We start from the raw sequence: 21,612 nt of genomic DNA, 5'->3' as shown, positions 1-21,612 counted from the left end.
CAGCAAGGATGGACCGGCTTCAGGCAAATTCCCCCGTTTTTATTTTTTAAATGATGGCGCATGTAAATCTGTGGCCACCTCTTGGATTGGGTTGTTTAAGGCTCGGAAGAAGACTGACAAGCAATGATAGCGAGCATAGCTATAAACATAGTGGTTGGAGTGCACAAGGAGCCTGGTTCCTGTAGAAGGTTTCGGGCCTGTTCAGTCAAGGGATTTCAGCTGTCCTCAAGTCTGTGGTTTGGTTGTCCTTGTTGATCCGGCTAGCGGGCGGCGTCATTGGCCGACGGGCTTCCCGAAGCTTCAGCGAGTTGAAGGGCTGCATCAAAGGTCCATCAGGGCCGCTCTTGGTGGTGGTGTCGGTGTCCGGGGAGGAGCCAGCTGTGCCCTCTGGGTAAGCTGATATGGAAGATACCAGGGAGGAGAAGGAGGAGGAGGAGGAGGAGGAGGAGGAGGAGGAGGAGGAGGAGGAGATGGAGGGTAGTAGAGAGAAAAAGAAGAGAAAGCAAAGAACTACAAGGCATGGAAGTGTTTAGAAAAAAAGAGGGAGAAGAAGGGAAGAAGACAACATCCTGACACAGCCCTTTCCTTCAGCTGCCCCTTTCCCTATGGTCCAAGGTAGAAATGGGAACAAGTCCTGTTGCACAGTGACAGGGCAGCCGCTGTCAGCCAGTCTTTGACTTTACCTGGGTCCTAATGTGATCTGGGTGTGGGAAGCGAAGCAGCCATGGGGGCAGGAGACCTCCCTCAGAAGGGGTGAGGGTTCAGGCCTCTGCAAAGTTGGGGGGAGGCGCGGTGAGGGTCTGTGCCCCACCTCCGTTGACCCCAAGTTGTCTCCTGATGGCCCCGCTGCGACTGTGTCTGTCTTAGGTTGTTCCTTCCCTGAGGAATATTACCATCTCTGGCTAACCAGCCATCCTCCGGGGCCAAGCAGGGTGATGTGAGGTGTGCAGATGAGGGATGGGGCAACGCGCCCCTGCAAGAGCCTCAGTTCTGTCTCCTTGGTAGCCTATGCCCCCGTGCCGTCCATGCCCAGCACCTGCCTTGGGCTCCCCTCGCCTGCCAACGGGGTCCCGGCTCGGGTCACATCTCGTTGGGAACCCAGGATTCTTCTCCGGGGAGGGCCCAGCACACCCCATTGGGCGAGAGACAGATCCATGGCACCGGCCACCACGAGGCCTCAACCTCAGCGTGAACAGCCAGCTCAGGGCTGCACATCTGCTGCAGACGGGCACTGGTCAGGTGTGAACTACCCGCCTGGCACTTTGTTAAGGGTTTTGTTTTTGGTTTTGATTTTTTTTGGGGGGGGGGTAAGGGGTGTAATTTAATCTTTATTTACAGGAGACTGCAAGATATGAAATTCCACATAGGAGAAACTCACAGAGAGTAGAAGCTTCATACAGTATGTACAGTTTGGAACTGTTCAAGTATAGATTCATTGTAAAAAGTGCTACAACAACAAACCACATTTAAAAGAGTTCTTTTTTTAAAAAAAAAAATTTATTGATCTTTCACAGGGAGGAAGGGAGAGGGATTGAGAGCCAGAAACATCAATGAGAGAGAAACACAGATCAGCTGCCTCCTGCACGCCTCCCGCTGGGGATGTGCCCACACCAACACGCATGCCCCCGACCGGAACCGAACCTGGGACCCTTGAGTCCGCAGGCTGACTCTCCATCCACTGAGCCAAACCAATCAGGGCTTAAAAAGAGTTCTTAGTAGAGAAACAGTAAGACGTACTTATACCAAACATAGTACACAACAGACAACTTTATGCCTCAGTTGTACAATCTAAAAGTTAAAGGTCCCAGGAGTGCCATCCCGAACTTGGGACGTGTAACCTTCAGAGGTAGTTTCTGGCACGACATTTTGATCTTCCTCTTCCTCTACAGAAAAATATTTCTCAATCAAGTTTAGTGACGCTTCGTACACAGACTCATTTTTATGGTTTTGTAGAGCTTCAATTTTGTCCAAACCTCCACATTCTTCAATCATTGTACTTAGTTTCTCAGTTTCACCTAGTTTCTCAGCAGCCTGGAATATATTGGAAATGGCATCCAGAATAACCATAATAATTTTGGTATCTTTTGCAGTTAAGAGGTTCATCAGTGGTTCTATTATGCCACAATGAACGAGGTATACAATCTGTTCAACTGTTCCACCACTTGTATAGTTGCTCACAGCCCATACAGCTTCCTTTTGTGTCTGAAAGTCCGCCTTAGCAAGAACAACAATGAGGAATGGGACTAATCCATGATTCACAACTTGCTGTATCTGGTCCTGGCGGCCAGTTGTGATGTTTGACATGGTCCGTGTAGCTTCCTTCTGAATTTTAGTTTCCGAGTTCATCAGTAGGCTGGGAAAGATGGCAAGTGCTCCTGCATCTATTACAACCTGCGTCTGTTCATACGTCCCAGCGGCAATATTTCCTATCGCTCTTAGCGCAGGAGTCACAATTGGCAATTCAGTAGCTCCTAGGAGCTTCACAAGTTGGGGCACAGCTCCTGTTTTCACAACCATTTCAATCTGTTCATGTGGACCAAGAGTAAGGTAGGAGATGGCCCAGCAGCTATCTGCTAATACTTCTGGATCATCATGATGCAGGAGACGAACTAAAGTTGGAAGAATCTTCTCAACAGCATCTAATGGGGGTACAGCATTCTTGTGGCGACAAAGGTTTAAAAGTGTCCAGGTCAGTTTACCTAAGTAACCACATGCTAAAGACGACATATCAGGAACTGAAAGAAGAGCCAACAGTGGGTCAACTGCACCATACCTGATAACCAAGTCTCGGAAAACTGAACCATCACCTGCAATATTTCCTAGGGCCCATGCGGCTTGTTCACGGATGTGAGCGTGGGGAGATGCCAACAGAGAAATGAATGCTGGAATAGCACCTCCATCTACTACAGCTTTGGTCTGTTCCGAAGTCCCGGAAGCAATGTTAGTGAGGGCCCAAGCAGATTCAAACTGGATGCGACTAGAGTCACTTCTGCCCAAGAAGGACACAAATTGTGGGATCAAACCAGCCCGGATGATGTTGTCTATGGGTGGCTGTTTTCCCCTAGAAAGCAGTTTCCTTGCAGCCTGAGTAGCTTGGAGCTGGCTTCCCAAATTGTTGCTATTTATGCCTTTGACAATGTCCTCAACAGACCAATTTACAGTGCCCTGGTTGTTGCGGTTTTCCTGCAGTGGAGAGGTAGCATCATTGGGAAAGGAGCTCACATTTCTCCTTTTCAGCATCTGGTCATCCTTCTTAGCTTTCCTCAGCTCCACATTAACTTCTATTCGGCGCCGCCTCATTTCTGTACTGTCTTTCCCCTTGTTCTTGAATCTGTTAAGGTGGGCAGCTAGCGAATTAGCATTCTTGTTGGTGGACATGGTTATGAGACAAAGGAAGAAACTCCACACAGCCGCTCAGGCTTTCACAGGAGACCCGTGAGCAGAGGACGTCTACAGTGGCTCAGCTCTCAGACGGTGTGTTGGGGTCCAACCCCAGCAGGTCCAGGGGTTCCTAAAGGTGTCGACAGAGTCAGCGAAGAATGAAGGACACGGAGACAGCGTTCAGTTGATCAGCAGCCTAGCTAGGATCTCCAGCCAAGTTCTGTCCAGGATCTCCAGCCAGGTTCTGTGTTTTAGTGTCTTGTTACATCTGTATTTATACCAGTTGATTTTAATCCTATCAATGTCTATTCCAAAGGTTAGGGCGTCTCTCTTCTCCATTCCAGGGATTAAAGATTATGTAGCTTAAGCATGATTGTTCGTTGTTAAAGTGATTAACCACCCGGCTGGCACTTAGTTAAATTGTTTTATTCCCTCCCTAACTTCAGGGAAAAATCCCTACCTGGGGAAACAACCTTTCTCAGAGAGGTGACCTTGGTTAAAACACATAGTGCCAAGGAGGGGAGAAAACATATTAAGAACAGTATGCCATATGCTCCAGGTCCCTTGAAACATATGCTGAGCAGAAGTTCCTTCCCTGCAGCAACTGTGTCAAGCAGCAAGGATGGACCGGCTTCAGGCAAATTCCCCCGTTTTTATTTTTTAAATGATGGCGCATGTAAATCTGTGGCCACCTCTTGGATTGGGTTGTTTAAGGCTCGGAAGAAGACTGACAAGCAATGATAGCGAGCATAGCTATAAACATAGTGGTTGGAGTGCACAAGGAGCCTGGTTCCTGTAGAAGGTTTCGGGCCTGTTCAGTCAAGGGATTTCAGCTGTCCTCAAGTCTGTGGTTTGGTTGTCCTTGTTGATCCGGCTAGCGGGCGGCGTCATTGGCGACGGGCTTCCCGAAGCTTCAGCGAGTTGAAGGGCTGCATCAAAGGGTCCATCAGGGCCGCTCTTGGTGGTGGTGTCGGTGTCCGGGGAGGAGCCAGCTGTGCCCTCTGGGTAAGCTGATATGGAAGATACCAGGGAGGAGAAGGAGGAGGAGGAGGAGGAGGAGGAGGAGGAGGAGGAGGAGGAGGAGATGGAGGGTAGTAGAGAGAAAAAGAAGAGAAAGCAAAAGAACTACAAGGCATGGAAGTGTTTAGAAAAAAAGAGGGAGAAGAAAGGGAAGAAGACAACATCCTGACACAGCCCTTTCCTTCAGCTGCCCCTTTCCCTATGGTCCAAGGTAGAAATGGGGAACAAGTCCTGTTGCACAGTGACAGGGCAGCCGCTGTCAGCCAGTCTTTGACTTTACCTGGGTCCTAATGTGATCTGGGTGTGGGAAGCGAAGCAGCCATGGGGGCAGGAGACCTCCCTCAGAAGGGGTGAGGGTTCAGGCCTCTGCAAAGTTGGGGGGAGGCGCGGTGAGGGCCTGTGCCCCACCTCCGTTGACCCCCAAGTTGTCTCCTGATGGCCCCGCTGCGACTGTGTCTGTCTTAGGTTGTTCCTTCCCTGAGGAATATTACCATCTCTGGCTAACCAGCCATCCTCCGGGGCCAAGCAGGGTGATGTGAGGTGTGCAGATGAGGGATGGGGCAACGCGCCCCTGCAAGAGCCTCAGTTCTGTCTCCTTGGTAGCCTATGCCCCCGTGCCGTCCATGCCCAGCACCTGCCTTGGGCTCCCCTCGCCTGCCAACGGGGTCCCGGCTCGGGTCACATCTCGTTGGGAACCCAGGATTCTTCTCCGGGGAGGGCCCAGCACACCCCATTGGGCGAGAGACAGATCCATGGCACCGGCCACCACGAGGCCTCAACCTCAGCGTGAACAGCCAGCTCAGGGCTGCACATCTGCTGCAGACGGGCACTGGTCAGGTGTGAACTACCCGCCTGGCACTTTGTTAAGGGTTTTGTTTTTGGTTTTGGATTTTTTTTGGGGGGGGGTAAGGGGTGGAATTTAATCTTTATTTACAGGAGACTGCAAGATATGAAATTCCACATAGGAGAAACTCACAGAGAGTAGAAGCTTCATACAGTATGTACAGTTTGGAACTGTTCAAGTATAGATTCATTGTAAAAAGTGCTACAACAACAAACCACATTTAAAAAGAGTTCTTTTTTTAAAAAAAAAAATTTATTGATCTTTCACAGGGAGGAAGGGAGAGGGATTGAGAGCCAGAAACATCAATGAGAGAGAAACACAGATCAGCTGCCTCCTGCACGCCTCCCGCTGGGGATGTGCCCACACCAACACGCATGCCCCCGACCGGAACCGAACCTGGGACCCTTGAGTCTGCAGGCTGACTCTCCATCCACTGAGCCAAACCAATCAGGGCTTAAAAAGAGTTCTTAGTAGAGAAACAGTAAGACGTACTTATACCAAACATAGTACACAACAGACAACTTTATGCCTCAGTTGTACAATCTAAAAGTTAAAGGTCCCAGGAGTGCCATCCCGAACTTGGGACGTGTAACCTTCAGAGGTAGTTTCTGGCACGACATTTTGATCTTCCTCTTCCTCTACAGAAAAATATTTTTCAATCAAGTTTAGTGACGCTTCGTACACAGACTCATTTTTATGGTTTTGTAGAGCTTCAATTTTGTCCAAACCTCCACATTCTTCAATCATTGTACTTAGTTTCTCAGTTTCACCTAGTTTCTCAGCAGCCTGGAATATATTGGAAATGGCATCCAGAATAACCATAATAATTTTGGTATCTTTTGCAGTTAAGAGGTTCATCAGTGGTTCTATTATGCCACAATGAACGAGGTATACAATCTGTTCAACTGTTCCACCACTTGTATAGTTGCTCACAGCCCATACAGCTTCCTTTTGTGTCTGAAAGTCCGCCTTAGCAAGAACAACAATGAGGAATGGGACTAATCCATGATTCACAACTTGCTGTATCTGGTCCTGGCGGCCAGTTGTGATGTTTGACATGGTCCGTGTAGCTTCCTTCTGAATTTTAGTTTCCGAGTTCATCAGTAGGCTGGGAAAGATGGCAAGTGCTCCTGCATCTATTACAACCTGCGTCTGTTCATACGTCCCAGCGGCAATATTTCCTATCGCTCTTAGCGCAGGAGTCACAATTGGCAATTCAGTAGCTCCTAGGAGCTTCACAAGTTGGGGCACAGCTCCTGTTTTCACAACCATTTCAATCTGTTCATGTGGACCAAGAGTAAGGTAGGAGATGGCCCAGCAGCTATCTGCTAATACTTCTGGATCATCATGATGCAGGAGACGAACTAAAGTTGGAAGAATCTTCTCAACAGCATCTAATGGGGGTACAGCATTCTTGTGGCGACAAAGGTTTAAAAGTGTCCAGGTCAGTTTACCTAAGTAACCACATGCTAAAGACGACATATCAGGAACTGAAAGAAGAGCCAACAGTGGGTCAACTGCACCATACCTGATAACCAAGTCTCGGAAAACTGAACCATCACCTGCAATATTTCCTAGGGCCCATGCGGCTTGTTCACGGATGTGAGCGTGGGGAGATGCCAACAGAGAAATGAATGCTGGAATAGCACCTCCATCTACTACAGCTTTGGTCTGTTCCGAAGTCCCGGAAGCAATGTTAGTGAGGGCCCAAGCAGATTCAAACTGGATGCGACTAGAGTCACTTCTGCCCAAGAAGGACACAAATTGTGGGATCAAACCAGCCCGGATGATGTTGTCTATGGGTGGCTGTTTTCCCCTAGAAAGCAGTTTCCTTGCAGCCTGAGTAGCTTGGAGCTGGCTTCCCAAATTGTTGCTATTTATGCCTTTGACAATGTCCTCAACAGACCAATTTACAGTGCCCTGGTTGTTGCGGTTTTCCTGCAGTGGAGAGGTAGCATCATTGGGAAAGGAGCTCACATTTCTCCTTTTCAGCATCTGGTCATCCTTCTTAGCTTTCCTCAGCTCCACATTAACTTCTATTCGGCGCCGCCTCATTTCTGTACTGTCTTTCCCCTTGTTCTTGAATCTGTTAAGGTGGGCAGCTAGCGAATTAGCATTCTTGTTGGTGGACATGGTTATGAGACAAAGGAAGAAACTCCACACAGCCGCTCAGGCTTTCACAGGAGACCCGTGAGCAGAGGACGTCTACAGTGGCTCAGCTCTCAGACGGTGTGTTGGGGTCCAACCCCAGCAGGTCCAGGGGTTCCTAAAGGTGTCGACAGAGTCAGCGAAGAATGAAGGACACGGAGACAGCGTTCAGTTGATCAGCAGCCTAGCTAGGATCTCCAGCCAAGTTCTGTCCAGGATCTCCAGCCAGGTTCTGTGTTTTAGTGTCTTGTTACATCTGTATTTATACCAGTTGATTTTAATCCTATCAATGTCTATTCCAAAGGTTAGGGCGTCTCTCTTCTCCATTCCAGGGATTAAAGATTATGTAGCTTAAGCATGATTGTTCGTTGTTAAAGTGATTAACCACCCGGCTGGCACTTAGTTAAATTGTTTTATTCCCTCCCTAACTTCAGGGAAAAATCCCTACCTGGGGAAACAACCTTTCTCAGAGAGGTGACCTTGGTTAAAACACATAGTGCCAAGGAGGGGAGAAAACATATTAAGAACAGTATGCCATATGCTCCAGGTCCCTTGAAACATATGCTGAGCAGAAGTTCCTTCCCTGCAGCAACTGTGTCAAGCAGCAAGGATGGACCGGCTTCAGGCAAATTCCCCCGTTTTTATTTTTTAAATGATGGCGCATGTAAATCTGTGGCCACCTCTTGGATTGGGTTGTTTAAGGCTCGGAAGAAGACTGACAAGCAATGATAGCGAGCATAGCTATAAACATAGTGGTTGGAGTGCACAAGGAGCCTGGTTCCTGTAGAAGGTTTCGGGCCTGTTCAGTCAAGGGATTTCAGCTGTCCTCAAGTCTGTGGTTTGGTTGTCCTTGTTGATCCGGCTAGCGGGCGGCGTCATTGGCGACGGGCTTCCCGAAGCTTCAGCGAGTTGAAGGGCTGCATCAAAGGGTCCATCAGGGCCGCTCTTGGTGGTGGTGTCGGTGTCCGGGGAGGAGCCAGCTGTGCCCTCTGGGTAAGCTGATATGGAAGATACCAGGGAGGAGAAGGAGGAGGAGGAGGAGGAGGAGGAGGAGGAGGAGGAGATGGAGGGTAGTAGAGAGAAAAAGAAGAGAAAGCAAAAGAACTACAAGGCATGGAAGTGTTTAGAAAAAAAGAGGGAGAAGAAAGGGAAGAAGACAACATCCTGACACAGCCCTTTCCTTCAGCTGCCCCTTTCCCTATGGTCCAAGGTAGAAATGGGGAACAAGTCCTGTTGCACAGTGACAGGGCAGCCGCTGTCAGCCAGTCTTTGACTTTACCTGGGTCCTAATGTGATCTGGGTGTGGGAAGCGAAGCAGCCATGGGGGCAGGAGACCTCCCTCAGAAGGGGTGAGGGTTCAGGCCTCTGCAAAGTTGGGGGGAGGCGCGGTGAGGGTCTGTGCCCCACCTCCGTTGACCCCCAAGTTGTCTCCTGATGGCCCCGCTGCGACTGTGTCTGTCTTAGGTTGTTCCTTCCCTGAGGAATATTACCATCTCTGGCTAACCAGCCATCCTCCGGGGCCAAGCAGGGTGATGTGAGGTGTGCAGATGAGGGATGGGGCAACGCGCCCCTGCAAGAGCCTCAGTTCTGTCTCCTTGGTAGCCTATGCCCCCGTGCCGTCCATGCCCAGCACCTGCCTTGGGCTCCCCTCGCCTGCCAACGGGGTCCCGGCTCGGGTCACATCTCGTTGGGAACCCAGGATTCTTCTCCGGGGAGGGCCCAGCACACCCCATTGGGCGAGAGACAGATCCATGGCACCGGCCACCACGAGGCCTCAACCTCAGCGTGAACAGCCAGCTCAGGGCTGCACATCTGCTGCAGACGGGCACTGGTCAGGTGTGAACTACCCGCCTGGCACTTTGTTAAGGGTTTTGTTTTTGGTTTTGGATTTTTTTTGGGGGGGGGGGTAAGGGGTGGAATTTAATCTTTATTTACAGGAGACTGCAAGATATGAAATTCCACATAGGAGAAACTCACAGAGAGTAGAAGCTTCATACAGTATGTACAGTTTGGAACTGTTCAAGTATAGATTCATTGTAAAAAGTGCTACAACAACAAACCACATTTAAAAAGAGTTCTTTTTTTAAAAAAAAAAAATTTATTGATCTTTCACAGGGAGGAAGGGAGAGGGATTGAGAGCCAGAAACATCAATGAGAGAGAAACACAGATCAGCTGCCTCCTGCACGCCTCCCGCTGGGGATGTGCCCACACCAACACGCATGCCCCCGACCGGAACCGAACCTGGGACCCTTGAGTCCGCAGGCTGACTCTCCATCCACTGAGCCAAACCAATCAGGGCTTAAAAAGAGTTCTTAGTAGAGAAACAGTAAGACGTACTTATACCAAACATAGTACACAACAGACAACTTTATGCCTCAGTTGTACAATCTAAAAGTTAAAGGTCCCAGGAGTGCCATCCCGAACTTGGGACGTGTAACCTTCAGAGGTAGTTTCTGGCACGACATTTTGATCTTCCTCTTCCTCTACAGAAAAATATTTCTCAATCAAGTTTAGTGACGCTTCGTACACAGACTCATTTTTATGGTTTTGTAGAGCTTCAATTTTGTCCAAACCTCCACATTCTTCAATCATTGTACTTAGTTTCTCAGTTTCACCTAGTTTCTCAGCAGCCTGGAATATATTGGAAATGGCATCCAGAATAACCATAATAATTTTGGTATCTTTTGCAGTTAAGAGGTTCATCAGTGGTTCTATTATGCCACAATGAACGAGGTATACAATCTGTTCAACTGTTCCACCACTTGTATAGTTGCTCACAGCCCATACAGCTTCCTTTTGTGTCTGAAAGTCCGCCTTAGCAAGAACAACAATGAGGAATGGGACTAATCCATGATTCACAACTTGCTGTATCTGGTCCTGGCGGCCAGTTGTGATGTTTGACATGGTCCGTGTAGCTTCCTTCTGAATTTTAGTTTCCGAGTTCATCAGTAGGCTGGGAAAGATGGCAAGTGCTCCTGCATCTATTACAACCTGCGTCTGTTCATACGTCCCAGCGGCAATATTTCCTATCGCTCTTAGCGCAGGAGTCACAATTGGCAATTCAGTAGCTCCTAGGAGCTTCACAAGTTGGGGCACAGCTCCTGTTTTCACAACCATTTCAATCTGTTCATGTGGACCAAGAGTAAGGTAGGAGATGGCCCAGCAGCTATCTGCTAATACTTCTGGATCATCATGATGCAGGAGACGAACTAAAGTTGGAAGAATCTTCTCAACAGCATCTAATGGGGGTACAGCATTCTTGTGGCGACAAAGGTTTAAAAGTGTCCAGGTCAGTTTACCTAAGTAACCACATGCTAAAGACGACATATCAGGAACTGAAAGAAGAGCCAACAGTGGGTCAACTGCACCATACCTGATAACCAAGTCTCGGAAAACTGAACCATCACCTGCAATATTTCCTAGGGCCCATGCGGCTTGTTCACGGATGTGAGCGTGGGGAGATGCCAACAGAGAAATGAATGCTGGAATAGCACCTCCATCTACTACAGCTTTGGTCTGTTCCGAAGTCCCGGAAGCAATGTTAGTGAGGGCCCAAGCAGATTCAAACTGGATGCGACTAGAGTCACTTCTGCCCAAGAAGGACACAAATTGTGGGATCAAACCAGCCCGGATGATGTTGTCTATGGGTGGCTGTTTTCCCCTAGAAAGCAGTTTCCTTGCAGCCTGAGTAGCTTGGAGCTGGCTTCCCAAATTGTTGCTATTTATGCCTTTGACAATGTCCTCAACAGACCAATTTACAGTGCCCTGGTTGTTGCGGTTTTCCTGCAGTGGAGAGGTAGCATCATTGGGAAAGGAGCTCACATTTCTCCTTTTCAGCATCTGGTCATCCTTCTTAGCTTTCCTCAGCTCCACATTAACTTCTATTCGGCGCCGCCTCATTTCTGTACTGTCTTTCCCCTTGTTCTTGAATCTGTTAAGGTGGGCAGCTAGCGAATTAGCATTCTTGTTGGTGGACATGGTTATGAGACAAAGGAAGAAACTCCACACAGCCGCTCAGGCTTTCACAGGAGACCCGTGAGCAGAGGACGTCTACAGTGGCTCAGCTCTCAGACGGTGTGTTGGGGTCCAACCCCAGCAGGTCCAGGGGTTCCTAAAGGTGTCGACAGAGTCAGCGAAGAATGAAGGACACGGAGACAGCGTTCAGTTGATCAGCAGCCTAGCTAGGATCTCCAGCCAAGTTCTGTCCAGGATCTCCAGCCAGGTTCTGTGTTTTAGTGTCTTGTTACATCTGTATTTATACCAGTTGATTTTAATCCTATCAATGTCTATTCCAAAGGTTAGGGCGTCTCTCTTCTCCATTCCAGGGATTAAAGATTATGTAGCTTAAGCATGATTGTTCGTTGTTAAAGTGATTAACCACCCGGCTGGCACTTAGTTAAATTGTTTTATTCCCTCCCTAACTTCAGGGAAAAATCCCTACCTGGGGAAACAACCTTTCTCAGAGAGGTGACCTTGGTTAAAACACATAGTGCCAAGGAGGGGAGAAAACATATTAAGAACAGTATGCCATATGCTCCAGGTCCCTTGAAACATATGCTGAGCAGAAGTTCCTTCCCTGCAGCAACTGTGTCAAGCAGCAAGGATGGACCGGCTTCAGGCAAATTCCCCCGTTTTTATTTTTTAAATGATGGCGCATGTAAATCTGTGGCCACCTCTTGGATTGGGTTGTTTAAGGCTCGGAAGAAGACTGACAAGCAATGATAGCGAGCATAGCTATAAACATAGTGGTTGGAGTGCACAAGGAGCCTGGTTCCTGTAGAAGGTTTCGGGCCTGTTCAGTCAAGGGATTTCAGCTGTCCTCAAGTCTGTGGTTTGGTTGTCCTTGTTGATCCGGCTAGCGGGCGGCGTCATTGGCGACGGGCTTCCCGAAGCTTCAGCGAGTTGAAGGGCTGCATCAAAGGGTCCATCAGGGCCGCTCTTGGTGGTGGTGTCGGTGTCCGGGGAGGAGCCAGCTGTGCCCTCTGGGTAAGCTGATATGGAAGATACCAGGGAGGAGAAGGAGGAGGAGGAGGAGGAGGAGGAGGAGGAGGAGGAGATGGAGGGTAGTAGAGAGAAAAAGAAGAGAAAGCAAAAGAACTACAAGGCATGGAAGTGTTTAGAAAAAAAGAGGGAGAAGAAAGGGAAGAAGACAACATCCTGACACAGCCCTTTCCTTCAGCTGCCCCTTTCCCTATGGTCCAAGGTAGAAATGGGGAACAAGTCCTGTTGCACAGTGACAGGGCAGCCGCTGTCAGCCAGTCTTTGACTTTACCTGGGTCCTGATGTGATCTGGGTGTGGGAAGCGAAGCAGCCATGGGGGCAGGAGACCTCCCTCAGAAGGGGTGAGGGTTCAGGCCTCTGCAAAGTTGGGGGGAGGCGCGGTGAGGGTCTGTGCTCCACCTCCGTTGACCCCCAAGTTGTCTCCTGATGGCCCCGCTGCGACTGTGTCTGTCTTAGGTTGTTCCTTCCCTGAGGAATATTACCATCTCTGGCTAACCAGCCATCCTCTTGGCCAAGCAGGGTGATGTGAGGTGTGCGGATGAGGGATGGGGCAGCGCGCCCCTGCAAGAGGTTCAGTTCTGTCTCCTTGGTAGCCTATGCCCCTGTTGCCTCCATGCCCAGCGCCTGCCTTGGGCTCCCCTCGCCTGCAAATGGACTGTGGGAAAAGGGTCCCTCTTGACACAAGGGGCATAGGCTTGTGGGGCCACTACAGGACAAGGGAGGAATGGCCTGTCAGCATGTAGTCCAGGGACAGGCTTCTCAGCCCAGGATGTCAGGCTCTTGGCACAAGACAATTTCTCATATGGGGCATATACCAGACACTCCCAGTCATGGCAGAAAAGGCAAGTTCCCTTCCTGGAACAGTAGGGTATGGAGATTCTAAAAAAGGTTGTGTTCAGGAGAGAAAGAGAAGGCCAAAAAAATAGCAAACAAGTAGTCAGATTAAAAAACAAAAAAAAGAAAGAAAAAGGAAAGGAGATGTGGGGCAAAGGTGGGACATATGGACAGACAAAATTGAGGCACATGTGATCCTCCCAATGGACAGGTGGTTCCAGCTCAGGGCTGCACATCTGCTGCAGACGGGAACTGGTCAGGTGTGCAGTCTCCCAGGGGTGACAGTACCCAGGAGGGAGACAGAGGCTGCTCCTTCTGGAAAGATACAAAACACAACCTCTTTCGCACATCATCACTAGATCTGGTAAAACTCTTGTCTGGTTTGTGCATCCTCCTACCAGGCTGAGTCGGCAGAGGCTATTGTACAGGAGGCCCGTTGCCTTTTGGCTGCTGTACAACCCTCTGCATTGTATTTTTTAAAAGTTTAACATATCCAAAGTAGGCATTAAAAAGAAAAATCCCAAATGCTCTCTAGTATCCATTTTAAGAGTAGGATTGGCTCTTTCCGCTATTACATGAGTCCTGATCTATCACCCCAAGGAGAGCTTGCCAATCCTGCACTTTCCTGGGGTGGAAAGGCTGCAGTGGGGTTAAGGATAAGGCTCCTTGGGCCTACCTTCTCCCAGGCCTTTACATTTACCATTCCTTCCTCAGAAAAGTTTGGACATACTTCTTGAATAAAACATTCCATATGACTGAGAGTAACCTTAACTCCTCTGCTAGCACGCATATGTGTTAAAAGATCAATACAGAGTTTTCTTTCTTTGGACTCAGTATGGGACATCTTCTCAATCTAAGTTCTGTACTATCCACCTTCTTACCCTACTTATCCTCTATAGGGGGGTCTGCAGCACCCTGGTGGAGTCCTATCCATCCCGAGTGTGGGGATTCTCAATGGGTGGGGGGGCTTACCTAGGGTAATCCTGTTCCAGGGCTTCCCAAAGGTGTGGACCTAGTCGGCGAAGTAGGAATGACATGGAGACAGCGTTCAGTTGATCAGCAGCCTAGCCAGGTTCTCTAGTCAGGTTCTAGCCAGGATCTCCAGGCAGGTTCTGTCAAGACAAAACATTTTTATAACTGTTTTAAGGTCTAACTGGTTTGGCTCAGTGGATAGAGCGTCAGCCTGTAGACTGAAGGGTCCCAGGTTCGATTCCAATCAAGGGTATGTACCTTGGTTGTGGGCACATCCCCAGTGGGGGGTGTGCAGGAGGCAGCTGATCAATGTTTCTCTCTCATTGATGTTTCTAACTCTATATTCGTCTCCCTTCCTCTCTGTAAAAAATCAATAAAATATATTTTTAAAAAACTGTTTTAAATATACTCAAAGCCTAAAAAAGCAAATAAACAAAGAACTCAAGAAAAGCATGAAAATGATATATGAAAAAAAAAAATACTATCAACAGTGAAATAGAAAGTATATAAAAAGGGACCAAAAAGAAATTTGGAACTGAAAATAAATAAATAAATAAATAAATAAACCAATTGATAATTTACTCAAGGGATTCAATATCAGATTTGAGCAGGTAAAGGAAAGTATTAATGAGCTTAAAGATAGAGCACTTAAAATTACCGAGTTTGCATAACAAAAAGAGAAGAGAATGAAAAAAGTAAAGAGAACCTGAGACTTGTGTAACAGCATCAAGGTGACCAAGGAACATATTACAAAAGTTCAAAAAGAAGAGAAAGAGAAATAGCAGATAGGTTATCTAAAGAAATTATGGCTAAATTTTTCAAATTTTGATGAACGATTTGAATCTACTCATTGGGCTTCTTAAAAAGCACAATTAAATCAAACTTTTGAAAGATAGAGACAAAGAGAGAATCTTAAAGACATCAAGATAAAGAAACTTGTCATATACAAGGGATTTTTAATAGGTTATTAGCAGATTTCTCAGCAGTAACTTTACAGATCAGAAGGCAGTGAGATGATATATTTAATGTGCTAGGTGGGGAAACTGACAACAAAAGATTCTACATCCAGCAAAACTGTCCTTCAAAAAATAAAGAAAAAATTAAGACTGTTCTCAGATAAAGAAAAATTGAAATTTCATTATGATTGGACCTGCCATACAAGAAATGCTTAAGGGAGTCCTTCGGGTTAAATGGAAAGATGCAGATGTTAACTTGAAGTCATATGAAGAATCCTAGCTATTTTGGCTAAGTGGTTAGAGTATTGGCCTGAGATAGATGAAGGGTCACAGGTTCAGTTCTTGTCAAGGGCACCTACCTCAGTTGCAGGCTGGATCCCTGGCCTCAGTCCTGGTGTGTGCAGGAAGCAACCAATTGATGTGTCTCTCTTACATGGATGTTTCTCTCTGTGTGTCTCTCCCCCTCCCTTCCATTCTCTCTAAAAAAATCAATGGGAAAATAGCCACGGGTAAGGATTTTAAAAAATAATAATAAGACATATGAAGATATAAAGATCTCTAGTAAAGATAAATAAAAGGGCAAATATTAAATCCAATATTATTGTGATTTCGATTTGTACCTACTTATTTTCTACAGGATTTAAAAGAAAAATGGATTAAAAGTAATTATATAAATTGATGTTAGTGGATACACAATGTAAAAAGATGTAATTTGTAGTAACAATAAAAAGGTGGGAAAGAGAGTTACATAGTAGATTTTATATATGATGGAAGTTAAGTTGGTTTCAATTCAAAATAGATTGTTATAATTTTATGATGTTATATAGTCCTCCTGGTAACCATGAAAAACATAACAATAGAATACTCACAAAAGAAAATAAGAAGAAAATCAAAACATGTTGCTAAATAAATGAACATCAAGAAAGAAAGTAATGGAAGAAATGAAAGAGAAACTGTAAAACAAAAAACATACAAAAAACAAATTACAGAATGGCAGAAGAAAGTCCTTCCCTCTAAGTAATTGCCTTAAGTATAAATACGTTAAATTATACTATCAAAAGACAGATTGTACTAAAATCTATTAGTGAACCATCTATGTGCTATTTATAAGAGATTCACTTTACATCTAAGAACAATAGTAAATTAAAAGTGAAAGGATCAAAAAAAGATATTCCATACAAGTAGTAATCAAAAGAAATCTGATAATAAAAAGATATCAAAATTGACTCTAATTCAAAAACTGTTACAAGAGACAAAGAAGGACATTATCCTATATAATAAAAGGGTAATATGCAAATTGACCCGAATGGAGGAACAACCAGAACGACTGGCTGCTATGATGCACACTGACCACCAGGGGGTAGATGTTCAATGCAGGAGCTGCCCCCTGGTGGTCAGTGTGGTGCCACAGGGGAGGTCCGTTCAGCCACAAGCCAGGATGATGGCTGTGAGAGCAGCAGTGGTGGTGGGAGCCTCTCCTGCCTCCACAGCAACGCTAAGGATATCCGACTGCAACTGTCAGTCGGACAGCCCCGGAGGGTTCCCAGGCTCACAGAGGAATATCTGACTGCCAGCTTAGGCCTGCTCCCCCTGTGAGAGGGCACAGGCCGGGCTGAGGGACACCCCCAAGTGCATGAATTTTCATGCATCGGGTCTCTAGTATAATGATAAAAAGGATTACTTCACCAAGAAGTTATAACAGCAATAAACATATAAGCACCAGAGTTACTAAATATATGAAGCAACCATTAATAGAAGTAAAAGATAAAATAGAGAGCTTTACAATAATGTTGGAAACTTAAATATCCCACTTTCAATAATGGGTAGGACAAACAGAAAGAAAATAAATAAGAAAACATAGGATTTGAACAATACTATAAAATAATTGGACAAACCACTTCAAAAATACAACTAAAACACAAAACGGACATCATCAAGAACCACAGGAAGGCTGGCTGAGTGGAAATTCTACAACTGGAAGGAAAGAGAAAAGCACACAGACTCAGAGGAGGTGCAGAAGTAAAGTGCAGAGGTACGAAGGGGCATGCAGAAAGGGCTGGCAACTGAGGACACAATATTCTTTTCAATCGGTAGGGAGTCTCAAGCTCCTGACTGCTCTGAACTCCAGTTCCTGGCGAGTCTCTGGGGATCCAGACTCATTTGGGGGAGAAACTGGACGGTCTGGCATTGATCAAAACTCGAGGGTGGCTTTCTCTCAGAGGTGCTTGCAGCGATTACTGGGGCACTAAGACCCAGGGCCTCTTAGGGTAGGACTGAGGAGCAGCCATAGCTGCTTTCTCCACCCTGATGAACCCCTGAGACCCTGCCCCACCCAAGCTGTGCACAGAGGCTTTTGCATATGAAAGGCCTGGCCCTTTGCAATCTGAAAATTACCTAACAAACTGCAGCTGGGTCAAAGAGACCCAGAACTTCCAAAAGAAGGCCCAAGGCCACACAGCAGCTTGTATTGCTTCACAGCTGGGCCCCATCTGGGCACCTCCAAACCCCAAACAAAGAAGAGGAATCTGCAGATCTCTCCAGAGCTCCTGTTGAGTAGCCTGAGGCAGAAGCTAAATTAGCACCTCCTTAGAGATCCAAGAGCCAGTGTACCCAGTGGTCAGAGTGGGACCATCCAGATCACAACTCCACAGATCCATAAGGGACACATTCAGGGGGCAGACTCAGTGAGCACCAAAGCCCCACTGAAGCAAGTCTTGCCCCAGAAGGGTGTCTCCAGCACAGAAGTTCTCCCGCTGCAGACACAGCTGATTCTCACAGCCAATGGGCCTGGAGGTCAATTGCTCCCAGTGATACTTACAACAATCAAGGCTTAACTACAAGAAGACTGTGCACAAAGCCCACAAAGGGGTGCACCAAGAGTGCCCACCTCAGGTAATTGGGGAGGCTGAGCCACTGGGCCCTACAGGACACCTAGCACAGAAAGCCACTCTACCAACACAGGGAAGCATGAAAAATGCAGAGACAAAGAAATAGGTCACAAATGATAGAAATGGAGGAGAGAAAACTACTGGATATAGTGTTCAAAACCACGGTTATAAGGTTTTTCAAGAATTTTCTAGAAACTGCTGATAAATTCAGTGAGACCTTCAAGAAATCTAGTGAGGCCCTTGAGGTTATGAAAAAGGACCAACTAGAAATTAAGCATACACTGACTGAAATAAAGAATAATATACAAAGTTCCAACAGCAGACTGGAGGATCGCAAGAATCAAGTCAAAGATTTGAAATACAAAGAAGCAAAAAACACCCAACCGGAAAATAAAAAGAAAAAAGAATCTAAAAATATGAAGATAATGTAAGGAGCCTCTGGGACAACTTCAAGCATACCAACATCTGAATTATGGGGGTGCCAGAAGAAGAAAGAGAGCAAGATATTGAAAACCTATTTGAAGAAATAATGACAAAATTTCCCCTACCTGGTGAAAGAAATAGACTTACAAGTCCAGGATGCACAGAGAACCCCAAACAAAAGGAATTCAAAGAGGACCACACCAAGACACATCATAATTAAAATGCCAAGAGCAAAAGACAAAGAGAGAATCTTAAAAACAGTAAGAGAAAAGCAGTCAAGGGAGTACCCATATGACTGACAGCTGATTTCTTTTTTTTTTTTTTAGCATTTTTATTCTTAATTACAGGTAGAATAGTCAATAATAAGTATAGTATAATTTCAGAATTTTGTTTTATGATAATGTATATTACAGATACTGTGACACCATAAATATTTTGGTATGCATCCCTAGAAAATAATACTTTCCCCTTCAGAGTGAAGGTAACATCAACACATCTAAAAATTAATAATTCTTTAATATTATTTAATACCCACTGGACATTCAGGTTTCTTCAGTGGTCCCCCAAATATTCTTCACCATCTTTTTGTCTAAGGATTTAATTCAGGGCATATGTTGTATCTGATTGTTATGATAAGCGTCTTTTAATCTAGAACATTTCCTTTTTGTTCATTACAAGAACTTTCTTAATAGACCAAGTTAGTTGTTTTCTGAGCTTCCTTGAGGTGCTGTTTAACTGGTTTCTCTCTCCCCTTTATTTCTTGTAAACTGAAAATAGGATATAAAGGGTTGTTTAGATCTAAGTGAAACATTTTTTTTTACAATTACAGTTGACATTCAATATTATTTTATATTTGTTTCAGGTATACAGTGTAGTGATTAGACAATTATATAACTTACAAAGTGATCTCCCTGAAAATTCCAGTACCCACCTGACACCATACATAGTTATTACAGTATTATTGACTATACTCCTTATGCTGTACTTTAACAGAAACAAACGCAGATACAGAGAACAGATTGATGGTTGCCAGATGGTAGAGGGTCTGGGGGACTGAATAAAAAAGGTGGAGGGATTAAGAAGTACAAATTTGTAGTTACAAGTAAAACACTTTTTTTTTTTTTTTTTTTTTTTTTTTTTTTTTTTTTTTAGTCCTTTATCCATTTTGAGTTTATTTTTGTGTATGGTGTAAGTTGGTGGTCTAGTTTCATTTTATTGCATATATCTGTCCAATTTTCCCAACACCATTTATTGAAGAGACTATCTTGGCTCCATTGTATGTTCTTGCCTCCTTTGTCAAATATTAATTGAGCATATTGGTTCGGGCTGATTTCTGGGCTCTCTATTCTATTCCATTGATCTATATGCCTATTCTTGTGCCAGTACCAGGCAGTTTTGAGAACAGTGGCTTTGTAATACAACTTGATATCTGGTATTGAGATCCCACCTACTTTGGTCTTTTTCAGGATTGCTGCAGCTATTCGGGGACTTTTTTTATTCCAGATGAATTTTTGGAGAGTTCGTTCTAGATCTCTGAAGTATGCCGTTGGTATTTTAATGGGAAGTGCGTTGAATTTATAGATTGCTTTGGGTAGTATGGACATTTTAATGATGTTGATTCTACCAATCCATGAACACGGTATGTACTTCCATCTGTTTATGTCTTCCTCTATATCTTTTTTCAACCTCCTGTAGTTTTCTGAGTAGAGGTCTTTTACCTCTTTAGTTAAGTTTATTCCTAGGTAGCTTAATTTTTTTGGTGCGATGGTAAACGGGATTGTTTTTATAATCTCTCTTTCTGAAAGTTCACTATTGGTGTATAGAAATGCCTCAGATTTCTTGGGGTTAATTTTGTATCCTGCTACATTGCCAAAATCATGTATTAAGTCCAGTAGCTTTTTGATGGAGTCTCTAGGGTTTTGTATGTATAATATCATGTCGTCTGCAAATAAGGACAGTTTTACTTCCTCTTTTCCAATTTGGATGCCTTTTATTTCTTCTTCTTGCCGAATTGCAATGGCTAACACTTCCAGTACTATGTTGAACAGGAGTGGTGAGAGGGGGCATCCCTGTCTTGTTCCTGTTCTTAGGGGAAATGGTGTTAGTTTTTGTCCATTGAGTATGATGTTGGCTGTGGGCCTGTCATATATGGCTTTTATTATGTTGAGGTATGATCCTTCTACTCCCACCTTGCTGAGAGCTTTTATCAAAAATGGGTGTTGAATTTTGTCAAATGCTTTTTCTGCATCAATTGATATGACCATGTGGTTTTTTTCTTTCAATTTGTTTATGTGATGTATCACGTTTATTGATTTGCGGATATTGTACCATCCTTGCATCCCTGGGATAAATCCTACTTGGTCATGGTGTATGATCTTTCTGATGTACTGCTGGATCCGATTTGCTAAGATTTTGTTGAGGATTTTGGCATCTATGTTCATGAGGGATATTGGCCTGTAATTCTCTTTCATTGTGTTGTCTTTACCTGGTTTTGGTATTAGGGTGATGCTGGCTTCATAGAATGAGCTTGGAAGTGTTCCTTCCTCTTGAATTTTTTGTAGTAGTCTGAGGAGGATAGGTTTTAGTTCTTCCTTGAATGTTTGGTAAAACTCCCCTGTGAAGCCGTCTGGTCCTGGGCTTTTGTTTGCTGGAAGCTTTTTGATGACTGCTTCAATTTCTTCCATAGTTATTGGCCTGTTGAGATTTTTAGATTCTTCCTGATTGAGTTTTGGAATGTTGTATTTTTCTAGGAATTTGTCCATTTCCTCCAGGTTGTCTAGTTTGTTGGAGTAGAGCTGTCCATAGTATTTTTTAAGAATCATTTGTATTACTGTGGGGTCTGTTGTTATTTCGCCTCTATCGTTTCTGATTTTGTTTATTTGGGTCCTCTCTCTCTGCTTCTTGGTAAGTCTGGCTAGAGGTTTGTCAATCTTGTTTATCCTTTCAAAGAACCAGCTCTTGGTTTCATTGATTTTCTGTATTGTTTTTTTGGTCTCTATGTCATTTATTTCTGCTCTAATCTTTATTATCTCCTTCCTTCTGCTCATTCTGGGGTTTTCTTGTTGCTCTCTTTCTAATTCTTTGAGTTGTAGAGTTAGATGATTTACTACCATTTTTTCTTGTTTTTTGAGATAGGCCTGTAGA

The 21,612-nt window shown here is 45.2% G+C and overlaps 3 protein-coding genes across 4 annotated transcripts in view; all 3 read right to left on the bottom strand.

The window, feature by feature from the left end:
- Positions 1 to 1,707: 1,707 nt before the first annotated feature.
- On the bottom strand, positions 1,708 to 3,498 carry LOC118664434 (importin subunit alpha-1-like). The gene has a single exon (XM_036324529.1). The coding sequence runs from the start codon at positions 3,376 to 3,378 to the stop codon at positions 1,789 to 1,791; it is 1,590 nt and encodes a 529-aa protein (XP_036180422.1). The 5' UTR covers positions 3,379 to 3,498; the 3' UTR covers positions 1,708 to 1,788.
- A 2,146-nt stretch (positions 3,499 to 5,644) lies between these two features.
- LOC118664430 (importin subunit alpha-1-like) lies at positions 5,645 to 7,498 on the bottom strand. The gene has a single exon (XM_036324526.1). It carries the CDS (start codon positions 7,376 to 7,378, stop codon positions 5,789 to 5,791), a length of 1,590 nt encoding a protein of 529 aa, XP_036180419.1. The 5' UTR covers positions 7,379 to 7,498; the 3' UTR covers positions 5,645 to 5,788.
- A 2,203-nt stretch (positions 7,499 to 9,701) lies between these two features.
- The window catches only part of LOC118664427 (importin subunit alpha-1-like), a 230,513-nt gene continuing 218,602 nt past the window's right edge, over positions 9,702 to 21,612 (bottom strand). Inside the window, exon 2 of one of the 2 annotated variants that reach the window (XM_036324524.1) lies at positions 9,702 to 11,297. In XM_036324524.1, the coding sequence (XP_036180417.1) occupies positions 9,783 to 11,294 (1,512 nt within the window). In that variant the 5' untranslated portion in view covers positions 11,295 to 11,297 and the 3' untranslated portion in view covers positions 9,702 to 9,782. Of the gene's footprint in view, positions 11,493 to 21,612 lie in introns of those variants that run through there. The other variant, XM_036324523.1, reaches the window with a different exon arrangement.

Source organism: Myotis myotis, unplaced genomic scaffold (genome assembly GCF_014108235.1).
Source record: "Myotis myotis isolate mMyoMyo1 unplaced genomic scaffold, mMyoMyo1.p scaffold_m19_p_10, whole genome shotgun sequence".
NCBI lineage: Eukaryota > Metazoa > Chordata > Mammalia > Chiroptera > Vespertilionidae > Myotis > Myotis myotis.
The sequence above is the reverse complement of the archived record's forward strand: the minus strand, read 5'-3'. Positions and strand labels throughout refer to the sequence as shown.